Genomic DNA, 12,389 nt, shown 5'->3' with positions numbered 1-12,389 from the left:
TTCCTGCTAGCGTAGACCCTACGAGGCAGTTCAAGTGATAGGTCTCCTGTTGTGTATGTGGGTGACCTGGGCTTCCAGCTGGCAGCCCTGGCTGTAAGGGACATTGGGGAGTGAAGCAGTGAATGGAAAACATGATCTTAAAAAAAATTATCATCTGAATTGAAATGTAATTGGAAAAATAACAGAAAAAGAAGGCTTACAAAACAGAGATTTCAGTTCAAATTTTATTTGTATACAAAAATATATTATAACGGGAAAAGCTTATCACTATTTCCAATTCTATATAATTAATTACAAATATTTTCATAAAAGCACTTTAAGTTATAAGAAAGCCATGTTTTAAAATACAACATTAGAGTGGATCAAGTGTTCTAACATGCTGCAAGCAGGCAAACAAAGTCAGTTTCACCCAGGCCAGGAGAGGGGTGCAAGGGCTGACTTGGAGGTGAGGTCATCTCACCCCCTCTGCCACGTCCGGGAGCTGGCTCTCTCAGGCTCTCCCGGCTCCCTGGGGCTCCTCTTTGATGGCCAGAACTCCTTGCTTCACATACCTGTTCACAAGCAGAGGGAAGGTCATCCACCCACCCCAGTCCTCAGTTCTATGCTAACCACATTACACAGCCACACACATCAAAGCCCCACGGCTAATGGCAAGCCTCCTACGCATGCGTGTCTGAATTAGTGGCACAACAAGGCGGCCCACGGCAACTTCCATGATCAGATGGGCTCAATCCACGGGTCAGACACAAACTGTGCTGCAACTGAACTCATCTTGATCAAAACAGGACTCGGGCTTTGGCTGGAGGAAGACCCAGCACATAAGAAAGGGAATAAGCAACTCTGGAGGTTAGCAGGAACTTTCTATCTGTTCTGAAAGTTTGCCTGAAAGAGTGGTAAGAGCTATTCTTAAGCAAGTGCCATTGGAGCTACTCTTGGATTTTACCCTGCCAGTTAGCACAGTCTAGTGTGGGAGTATTTCTTAGAAGAAATTAACCCTTTCCTTGAAAAAAATGAAAGGACCAGAAGCTCAAGTTGCTTGTCCTGGCTCTCAGTTCTATTCTGAAGCAGAACATGTAAGAGGGTGGTACGGGGCCCGTCATCCAGACCCCCTTATCATATTCCCATTGCAGTTAGGATCTTCATTCCCCAACATTCTTGTTCACCCCTTCCTGTCATGCCCACGGGCTGTGTGTTTAATCCAGGCCAGTTAGTAAACATTGTGGGTCTTTGGTGACAAGGTCTCCCCCATCAACACCCAGGTTTCTGAGTCCCAGCTGGGAATGGAAGCCCCTGGCTCATTGGAGTGAGGCAGATGTGGTCAAGGGGCTCGTTTGGTCTCTGAACAGCCTGGCAGGCCAGCACCATGGGAAAGCCGCTCCCTCCCCGGCTCCGGAACAAAGTGCCATTGTTCACCAGCGACCTGCTCCGCCTGCTCAGAGGGGCACACAGTCTGCTGCAAGGCGGGCTCAGCCTCCAATTTTCTTCCTGAGCCTTGGGGACCCTGTTTCTAAGCTTTATGATGTAACTCCCCACCCTGTGCAAGTGGGTGAGCGTAACCGCACTTCATCAAAGGTGTCAGTTGGTTCTCTGTTTGATACCCTTTCATGCCAGGCGTGTACTCACTTGCTAATGTTCTATCCAGATCGGCAATGAAGTCTTCCAGCTCCTTTGTGTCTCCTAATTTGGCTGTAAAACAGGAGGGCCGAGTTCAGTTTCCATATCAATGAAAGCCCCCAGACCCCAGGGTCAGGGAATGGGTATTTCCTACGGAAGGGTACCCGTCCCCAGTGCCTGCTCCCCTGTTTAGCTAGAGGAAATTTCTCAACTCCTGAAGACCGGGTCTCAACCACTCATTCTTTATTTTTTTCAAGACTTATTCATTTTTATTGAAAAGGCAAATGTACAGAGAGCTGATCTGAAACCAGGAGCCAGCAGCTTCTTCTAGGTCTCCCATGTGGGTATGGGGTCCAAGGCTTTGGGCTATCCTCTGCTAATTTCCCAGGCCACAAGTAGGAAGCTGGATTGGAAATGGAGCAGACTGGACTTGAACTGGCCTTCAAATAGAATGTGGGCATTTGCAGGCAAAGGATTAGCCAACCAAGCCAGCACACTAGCCCCTCAATCCTTCTTCTTTTTTTTTTAAGATTTATTTTATTTTTATTGAAAAGTCAGATATACAAAGAGGGGGAGAGACAGAGAGGAAGATCTTCTGTCCGATGATTCACTCCCCAAGCAGCTGCAATGGACAGAGCTGAAATGATCCGAAGGCAGAAGTCAGGAGCCTCTTCCACGTCTCCCATGCAGGTGCAGGGTCCCAAGGCTTTGGACCATCCTCGTCTGCTTGCCCAGGCCACAAGCAGGGAGCTGGATGGGAAGCAGGGCTACTGGGATTAGACCTGGTGCCCATATGGGAGCCTGGCGTGTTCAAGGCGGGGACTTTTGCTGCTAGGCTACCATGCCAAGTCAATCCCTCTTTCTCCCACCACCCTCCGCAAACCTGCCTCCATGAGAGTTGGGGGGAGTGGTGGTTGGGAGGATGGAGTTCCAGTTGCCTGGGATTTGAGTTGTCCATAAGAAGTAGTTGACCTGGCAGGGTACAGAATGGGCGGCTATACCTGCCTGCTGTGTGACACGTTCTTGATTCATCCCCCACAAAACAAAACGGTAGCCCTCAGAATTCCTCCACCAGGAAATGAAGCCCCCACCCCTGGCCAGAGGAAGGTGACAGAGGCTGCTGTTTCTTCCTGCACATCTTACTCTGTTCTCTATAACCCATCATGTGTGCCTTCCCTGAAGCACATGGCTGCATATTCTTATGAATTTAACCCCCCTCCCATATAAATGTTTGTAGATATCCCAATAAGTCTGCCACGCCAAACATTCTCTGCCCTCTTTAATTCCTCGGCCTGGAGGATCAAGGAGCCAAGCAAGGCACACCTTCCAGCACTCTCCAGGCTGCGCTGCCTCTGAAGGGCAGAGCACTAGCCGCTGGCCGGGGCTGAGGAAGCCTGGCAAGCAGCAGGCTCCCCTCTGGCTGCTCAGGGCGCTGTGTGGACAGGAGAATTTAAAATGTCTCTTTTGAGAAAAACAGAGGTTCTGTCTTAATGCCAGAGTAAAAAAAAAACCAATGGAATCTGCATATTTCTTTTTTAAAAGGATGTTCCATTTTTATTGCTTTCTGCAACTATTTTTAGCAAGGGTAACTTTTTAAGGGAAAAAAAAAAAAAGAAAAGAAAACCTTCCTTTTGTTCTCAAAAGGGCGCTTGTCCAGCACAGCAGAACATTCAGCTCTCTGGCTGAAAACACTTGGCCCCTTTCAAAAACCAAGAAACTGCTCATGCATCGTTAAAACCTTTTTGGATCTAAGAATATCACAGCAGAGACAACTAGGAGCTGCTATTTGGACTTACGACGGATCACTACTTGAATCACAATGACCACCCCAGCCAATGGCTAAATTGGTCACCTCAAAGCAATTGACTAGATCCCTAATGCAATAAAAATGAAATTCTAAAAAATACACTTTTGGCAAAGCAGCTTGTTTTCAATTCTAGAACCCATCAGCGTAGAAGGAACCCTAAGAAGGTCTGTCACTTGGCACAGGGGTGATGACCACACACAAGAAAGAACAGTCTAGAGCCTGCCAGGCCTCTTTTGCCCTGGGGATTCAGGTTGTCTGTCCCCAAACAATCTGCTTTCATTTTCGCACTTGTCAGAAATCTTGAGAAATAACAAATTCTCATCTGTTTGCTTTGCACATGTGGGAAAGACTGGCCAGCAAAAGGGGAAACAAATTTAAAAACAAACAAACAAGCCAAAAAACCTCACATTCCAACCTAGGAGCTTACCTCTCCGAGGAGGGACAGTGGGAGAGAGCGGGGCAGGGCCAGCATCTGTCGGGGAATTCAGCTTTTCGTCACTGAAGCTGAAGCTGTTTCTGTACAGCGAATCTGCACCTTTGGGGCAAAGAGAACACATTCATTGGAGAGAGCATGCAAGAGCAGACACCCTCAGCAGTCATGCTCAGCTGTGAGCCAGCAGGCTGGCTCAGAAAGCAGCAAAAGCTGCACATTCTACAGTCAAGAACACCCTGAAGGCTCTACCTTGCATCTTTCTGCTCCCAAATGACTTGAGACTGGGGAGTGTACACATACACACGTGTGTCACTGACCAAGCACACGCAAGTCCTGCACAACCTGCAGACTCCCTGCCAGCACACCTGCGCCTACCAGGCAGCATGGAAGGCACAGCCAACCCAACTTCATGATGGGCAGTGAGATTTGATTCTCCTGATTGAAGGCCTATATTTTCATTGATGTGAAAGACAAAGAGACAAAGAGACACAGAGAAACGAGACGGGGATCTTCCATCTGCTAGCTCACTCCCCGCAAATGTCTGCAACAGCCAGGACTGGGCCAGGCTGAAGCCAGGAGCTCGGAATTCCACCTGGAGCTCCCACCAAGGGGTGGTGGTGACCCAAGTAAATGAGCCATCACTTGCAGCCTTCTCAGGGTGTACCTGAGCAGGAAGCTGGCACTCAAGGCCGGCATGCAGGCAGCCCAGGCAGTGCTGCTATCACGGCCCCAAAATTTTATCTTTTTTTTTTTTTTTTAATTCTTTCACTTGAAAGAGTTACAAAGAGAGGGACAAAGAGAGAGAGAGATCTTCCTTCTGCTGGTTTGCTCCCCAGAAGGCTGCAGCAGCCAGAGCTGGGGCAGTCCAAAGTTGTGAGCCAGGAGCTTCCTCTCTCAGTCTCCCACATGGGTACAGATACCCAAGGACTTGAGCCACCCTCTGTGGTTTCCCAAGGTCACAAGCAGAGCGCTCTAACACAAGTGGCATCCATATGGGATGCCAGCACCACAGGCAGAGGATTGGCCTGCTCTATCACTGAGCTGGCCCTCTAAAATCTTCTCAATTTTCTTTTCACATGAACTTTCTGCTGTACCCTTGTATTAGTCACTTCAAGGGATTTTGCCATTCCTTCTGTTCTGATATTGCCCAAGACCAGAACGATAGCAAGCCAAGATCTTGGATTAAAACCAGCAGCCCTCACAGTCATACAATGTACAGGTAGACAGAATATTCACGCAGAACCCTCCCAGCTCCAATACTCTGATACTCTTCTCTTGAGTAGCACCGAGAGAAGGAAAGCAACCCAGGGACAGCCCCGTGGTGCAGCTGCCATGCAGAGCGCTGCCAGCTGAGCCACACACACAAAGGGCCCCAGGCAGCAGGCAGCGGAAGCAGGATGTGGCTACTGGGGTTGCAAGGGAACAGGCTTTAGCAGAGGCCCAAGCCAGCCACGGGATTGCGACCCTGGAGAGCTGGCCAGTGACCCAAGAGCTTTAGCAAGCTCTCCAGGTGAGACCAGGCCCCCCACTGCTCCCAGGCATTCCAGCACTGGAGCCCATTCCTTCCTGCCCAGCAAAAGGTGAAAATGTGCCGTTGGGCTCTCCTGAGCTATAATGGCTGGCCTAAGTCACTGAAACCACCTGTGCCCTGTGTAATAGGCAGCAAGGCTTTCGCACACGAAACTTTTTTGTTCTAGAGATAATTTGTCTTGATCCCAAAAAGCTGAGCAGGTGGCCCCCACTTCTAGGGTGGCTTCCTGGCCTGCCCTGCGGCTTGTCTGCTTTCCCCTAGGCTCCCCAGAACCCACTCCAACTCAGGCCCCCTAAAAGGATCACTATGGGGTTTCAGGCCTTTAGCAATGCTGAAACACTGAGCCTCAAGACTTTTTTATTTATGGAAAACTCCTACCCCACACACAGGGCAGGGGTCGTGCCCAGCGCAGACGCACGATGAATGCTCCTGCCTGTCACCCCATGGTAACCACGGGACTTGCCAAGCAGGAGGGGGTAAGATAAGGCGAGGGCAGACCAAAGAGTCACGTGAGGCAGGTTACCAGCCAGAAGGAAGGGACACATCCTTGGCACCTTATCTCAGGCTCTAAAGGACTCTGGGAGCATAGGCTCCGCCCCCCAAAAGCAGCCACCCCTGGTCTCTATCTCCCGAAGGCAGTGGGCACCTGGAGCCAGCTCCCATGCCACACCTCTCCCACACCACTGGGGCTTCTCCTACTACAGGGAAATTGGACAGCCATGTGTGCACATGCTCTGTTTACCTCACACAAGTGGATGAAGCACCAGTGTGTTGTCAAGAAAGGAGCAGTGTAGACATAGAAAAGGCCCATGCAGGGACTGGTATTGAGGCATAGCAGGTAAAACTACAGCCTGTGATGGTAGCATCCATACAAGTGCCTGTTCAAGTCCTGGCTGCTCCACTTTCAATCTAGCTCCCTGCTAATGTTCCTGGAAAAGTAGCAGAAAAAAATGGCTCAAACATTTGGGCCCCTGTACCAATATAGGAGACTCAGAAGAGGCTTCTGGCTTCTGGCTTCTGGTTTCAGGCTTCAGCCTGGCCCAGCCCCAGGTGTTGCTGCCATCTGGGGAGTGAACCAACGAGTGGTTCTCCCTCTCTGTGTCTCTACATAGCTCTTTCAAATAAATAAATAAATAAATAAATAAATAAATCCATTTTTAAGAAAGGACCCTTACAGATGGTAGGAAAGATGGTAGCAAAAAGACAATGCAGTGAGACTCAGGACGAGCTCAAGGTGGCTCAGGTGGCTTGGGGAAACTGGGAACAAGCATGAGCCACCATCTGTGGCTAACACCGCAGCCGACCCTGAGCCTGTGGAGCTCAAATGCCTCCTGGATACAAGCACTTTCCCCAAAGTCAGAAAATATAGACAAACTGACTTCTCCTTGACAGATACAGACAGCTGCAAACCCTCGGCGACTGTCCCGTTGCTAATGAACGCATGCTACTTCCACAAGGAGGGAAGAAGAGGGAAAAACACCAGTTACAATATCTATATATAAACATGCACAGAGACACGCCAACACGGCGTCTGCTCACTTCCCTCCTCCCTGCCCCAGCCACACACACACCCAGCTCACACCCTGGCTCGCTGCCAGGCTCCTCCTGTGCTCTCCTTCCAGAACGGGCACAGTCCAGGGCAGACCCGAGTCCAGGTTCCAAACTGCGTAACCTTCAACCATCAAGAGGAAATGAACCACCCCGCATGTCGCACCAGCCCGTGCTGTGATGTGGTACCCATGTCATTCATGACACATACAAAGCAGTGAGTTCCCGCCTCCTCCCCGGGGCTGTGTCTTGCTGCACGGCAAAAAGGCCAAGAGAGGACCATGGGGCCCTGTGTAAGTTCCTGACTCCAAGGAGAACAATCACTCAGGCACCTGTTGTGTGATGCCTGTGGTACTACCCATGTATCCTCAAGTCCCCAGCAAGAGGGAAGGGCAGCAGGCCCAGGAGAGTGAGAACATTGTGGAAGAGCCACAGCATCAAGGCTGGGGCCCGGGTTTGTTCCTCTCGCTCCCACAGTAGCGCAGCACTGAAGCTCCTCTCCATAGGCACTCCCCAGAATATGCATCCCAGAAAGGAGCTCCAACCCAGAGCCCCAACCCCTCACTCCTCTGCATCCTTTTCCCCAGTAGACTGTCTTTCTGTGAAATCTCATTAACAAACTGCAGTGAGCAAACTCTCACAGGGGCACATGGTAGATGAATGGGTGAGCAGGGGTCCACCACGTCCCTGGATTTCAATGCCTGGCTGAGTTATGGCTGATTCGTCTGATAAAACAACAGCGGTGTGTCATCAGCTGATAGCACAGTACTATATTATCGACCGCCCCAGTACCACATACTGCTATTCATAGGGATTCGATGATTTGGGGATCCTGGGCAGGTGGTGAGGCTACATATTTCAGGGTCTTACAACTTCTGCCTCAGGCAGCCCTGAAGCCCCGTCTTGCAAGCAGCTCACATCCCACTTGGAAACATCCTTGGAAAAGGCCCCTTGAAGTACTGCCACTAGGAATTTCAAATGCTGGGACCAGGTTTTCTAAAACGCCATCCAAGGGGGGAAAAAAAGCATGTTGAATGTGTAAGCTTCTCACCTCAGGAGCACTAAATGAGCTGGAGAAACTTAGCTAGAAAAACAGAGGCTTGTATAAAAGGTAGGGGTTGTGTTTTCTTCTCTCTCTCACTCTCTTTCCCCCCCCCTCCCGTCTGGAAGGTTGGGAGAAAGGTAATTTAGGGTTAGCACTGACAGGAAAACCACAGGCAGTAAACCTTGGCCAGAGTTCCCGTAACTATAGAACAATCCCTTACACTCAAAGCAAGCAAACTACAGTAATTCATGGACAAAGACAAAGCCTGGAACCTGGGTCTCTGACCACAGGTGATGGTGGGGAGCAGGGAGGCGGCATGCAGCACAGGGTGAAGGGAATGACAGACCTCTTCCCTCCCTGTCCCTACACAGGCCCAGCTCCCCACCTGGGACTGCTCCATCAGACCTCACAGTGACTGACACCTGTCACCTACTAGGATTCCTACCACAACACCACAACACCCTGTGGGCTCCTCCTGGCCTCATCCTCTCACAGCTTGAGCAAATTCAGGTTCAGTCCCAGTGACTCCCAAGCCAGATCTCCATCCCCTGTCCTGCCCAGCTCCCTATCCTGCTGGTGCCCTGGGTCCATAAGTTCCCCCATCTTAGGGCCCCACAGCAGTCTTAAGTCTTGCTCCTGCTACACCTGCCAGCTTCCCACCCCCTACAGGGGTCCCAGCATCTCCCAGTAGCCCCGGCTCACACACAGATGTGTCAAGTAGCAAATTATGTCCCTGCCAAAGGAAAACCGGTTGTGACATCTCGGTACATCAGCACTCCATAAGTTCACACCACCTGGTAAAGTTTGAGTGTCAAAAACTTTTCATAAAGCCAATCAGTGAGAATATGTAAGAATCTAGATATAATTTTATAGCTTAGAAAATCCTGAAAAAAATACATAGTATAAGAATAAACTCAAAACAAAAATACTCACCATTTCTAAAACGCCTCAAAGGACCACACTTGGAAAACTCCCTGAGCTCCTAACTGCATTGCCCTTCCACTGTGGAAGCTGAAATATTATCTGCTGGGGAGCCTGATGTTACCTGTTCGAATGCACATCTACACAAAAGGAACACTCCTTCTCTCCACTGCCATGCCATCCCAGTCCTTGGGTGAAGCCACCTTCCCTGGCTGCCTTGGTCCTGTCCACATCTCAGGTGGGTTTGCAAGTGCATGCAGGAAGGACCCTCTCCTCATTAAACAGCCATTCTTTTCTAATGAAATTCTGTCTATGTGGAAGAAGGGATATCTGCTTTAAAATCAAGCAATCTTAACTTTAGTTCTTAAATGCGATACAGAAATGTTCTTCCCAAATCAAGAAAACCATTTTGATCTGCCTTGAACAGCTGGAGCATGTGGCACATTGGGGACCCCAGCTTCTCACCAAATACTCTCCTAGTGGGCACTGGATCAACATCAGACCCCAGTGTGAGCATTCACATTCTCAAAAGCATCAGACAGACCAAATCTTTTCTTCCTAGTGGTGAGCTTCAAGGTGTTTCTAACAGCGCTTCAGGTGGCATCCTTTCCATTGTACAAGCTAGACAAGCCCAGGTCCCCCCATCATGCAGGGCCATGACAGGGCTTAGACCACCACCACGAAGAGACACCTTCAGACATGACCAGCCTCCGTCAGCACATCTGAGATCTGCAAGAACGGGATGTCAGCCTACAGCCAGGCCCCGGATCCCATTCCAGCCAGACATCCACAGTGAAAAAGTAAAGCCTTGGAGAGAAAGCCCATGAGCTTCTGCTGGGTTGTCATAAAGAAGAACAGTGCTGATCAGAAAGGACTGTGGTAGGGACCCGACAAAACCTGGGAACAGCAGAGATCACTAACAGTCACAGATAACAAGTCACAGTAGTGACGCCACACTACTGGCTGGAGCAGAAGTGAGCTGCTGTCAGTCTCATTACCGTGGTCCGCCCTCCGGGAGCTCTGTCAGGGGAGACTCGATGTCTCTCAAGCACATTCTTCTGCAGAAAAGCATTAGGTGGATACAAGAGTGCAACAAATATGTGCACAGCTCCTGGCAGCAGTCAACAAGCATGTTGTAGGCATCCTTAAGTCACTGCGTTCGGGACACACACAGCTCCTGCCAAGACTTTTCTACCCAGTCCTGTCAGAGGCAGACTGTGTATTTAAAGACAGACGTCATCTGAGCCTTCCTTATACCTCACCCAGGACTCCTCTAACCACAAAACCCAGGGTTAGTTTAACAGTTAACAAAAGCAGAAAGAAAAATACACACATACACCCTAAGGGAAAAAGCCCTACAGGCTCCCTCACCCACATCTCCCCTTAAACTGCTAGGAATGCTTTTTTAGTGCCTCCTTTCCCAACCCTCCGAAAACAGATCCCCACTCTGAAATCCCTAATGGGTCTGCTCTGCCGTCGCCTGGCTGAATGGGGCTGTGGTTTGGAAGAAGGAGCTGTTCTTGGCCATAAAGCAGCAGTGACAGAGCCTCTCGGTTTATTTTCCCTGCTCCCAAGAGACTTTGCATTGATGGACCACTTGCTCCAAGCCACGGGAGAAGCAGATAGATTTTCCTTTTGACCACTGATTGGTATTGAGACCAATTCCAAAAACAGTAAGGCATCTTGGGACATAAAAAAGGGCCGCTGTGCTCATCAGGATCCCAGGCCCATCTCTCCCACCCCCCAAAGCCACAGCGTGCTCCATTGCTCTGGCTGGGCTGCCAAGGAAACCCAGGTGAGTTTAGGCTTTGGACTCCAACCCCGAGCCGAGCGGTGGGCGTCTTCAGTCCCCTTCCAGGGATGTAGCTCTGATCCTCTCGCCCGTAACGGAGAAGAGCTCCAGATTGCAAAAAAAAAAAAAAAAAAAAAAAAAAAATCCAGGACATCCAGAGTCCAGGGTTGCATGTGAGCTACCTGGAAATTAGGGACCCCAGAATCACCTGGGAGAGTTTTTAAAGGCCTTTGAAAAACAGTGAACAATCCAGGATGTGAAAAGCAGATGCTTAGGATTTGCCAAATTCGCTGTGTGACACTGTTAACAGGTTATCTCTTCTTTCAGGACATTGGACTTCCTGTAAGAGCTGGTTTGTTTTGTTTTGTTTTTGCAAGGTTGCTGAGGGCCAAGAGCCTCTCCAGTAGCTTCCAGTGTGAGAAAGGTCACCCCACCCCCGGCCCATCTGCCTTCCCACCTGGGTGCCCGCCTCGGCTGCCTGCAGGCACAAGGGTCCTTTCTATATGACTGAGGCTGAACCTCCCACCGCATGCCATGGGGCAAGAGAGTCTGGGAGCTCGAGGCCAGAAGTGCAGCAAGTTGTTTCAAAAATTCCAAGAAGAACAGTTTAGGAAATAGCGCCTGGTTTCACAAACGGGTCAGGGCTGTGTCCGTCCCATTCATGTGGCACTTGCTCCACACATTCATAGGGAGAGGAGAGGGAGCGAAAGCGCTAGTCCCGGGACTCCTACAGGTGGCCGGTGGTCCAACTTGGCCCCAAAGAGCCTTCCTGGGTCTACTCCTCCCTCTCCTCCCTGAGACCCTATCACCGCTGCCCTCCCGGCTTCCAGAGAGGCAAACTGAGGCCAAATCCTTACTCTCTGTGTCGCTGAAGCCACTGCTGTCGCTGACGCTGGCGCTGCTGCGCCGCTTCATGCGCTCCAGGTGCTCCTCGTAGTGGAAGTGGCGCTCGTGGAAGGGCGACGCGAAGTCAGCCAGCACCGCATCAAACTCGCACAGCGCATCAGTCAGGTCGGCGGCCGCCGCCGAGTCCAAAGCCGGGGCTGGAGACAGGGGTCGGGGTGAGAGGAGCGGCGGTCTCTCCTTAGATCCTCCAGGAGGGGTCCTGGTCCTGCCCGAGAGCAGCCGCTGCCTCTCACTGCCTTCTCAATAGCCCTCCAAAGCGTGTTCTATTATCAAACCCATTTTACAGATAAGGAAACTGAGCCTGAGCCAGGGGAGCCACCCACCATCCCTCCGGCTATGCCGCCTGCCGGTTCTGGCGTTCGCTGTTTGGGACGCGGGCGGGCTTGCAGGCGGCGGGAAGATTGGGGCGAGATGCTCCCTAAACAGCCCGCCTCGGATCCCCAGCCCGGCTTGGGAAGAAGGTAGAACCCGGAAAGCGCGGGCGAAGCTGGAGCAGGTCCCGGACCGGGGGAAGATCGAAGGGCGCCCGTGAGCACGTTAAGGGGAGATTCGAGCCCTCTCTTGTCCTGCCCGCAAACTGGAGGGCGGGAGCTCTAAGGGACCCTCGGGATGGTCGCACTCACCTGCTGCCACGGCGGCCGCGGGGCTGCCCTGTGCCGTGGGTGGCTTCATGGCTGAGTGCTGCGAGCCGGGGAGGCCGAGCGAGGCCGAGGGCTCCGGGGTGGCTGGCGGCGCGCTCCGCTGTGCCGGTGCGCTCGGCCCGGTGCTCGCGCTGCACGCCCGCCGCCCGTC

General features: G+C 51.3%; 1 protein-coding gene across 1 annotated transcript; it reads right to left on the bottom strand.

Moving 5' to 3' along the window:
- Positions 1-210: 210 nt before the first annotated feature.
- RGCC (regulator of cell cycle) lies at positions 211-12,389 on the bottom strand. The gene is made up of 5 exons (XM_012927161.2): positions 12,221-12,389; positions 11,549-11,734; positions 3,849-3,956; positions 1,624-1,686; positions 211-551 (listed from the first exon to the last, which is right to left on the bottom strand). Exons 1-5 carry the CDS (start codon positions 12,267-12,269, stop codon positions 544-546), a joined length of 414 nt encoding a protein of 137 aa, XP_012782615.1. The 5' UTR covers positions 12,270-12,389; the 3' UTR covers positions 211-543.

Source organism: Ochotona princeps, chromosome 12, assembly GCF_030435755.1.
Source record: "Ochotona princeps isolate mOchPri1 chromosome 12, mOchPri1.hap1, whole genome shotgun sequence".
Lineage (NCBI taxonomy): Eukaryota > Metazoa > Chordata > Mammalia > Lagomorpha > Ochotonidae > Ochotona > Ochotona princeps.
Note: the sequence above shows the minus strand (reverse complement) of the source record. Positions and strands in the feature narration are given on the sequence as shown.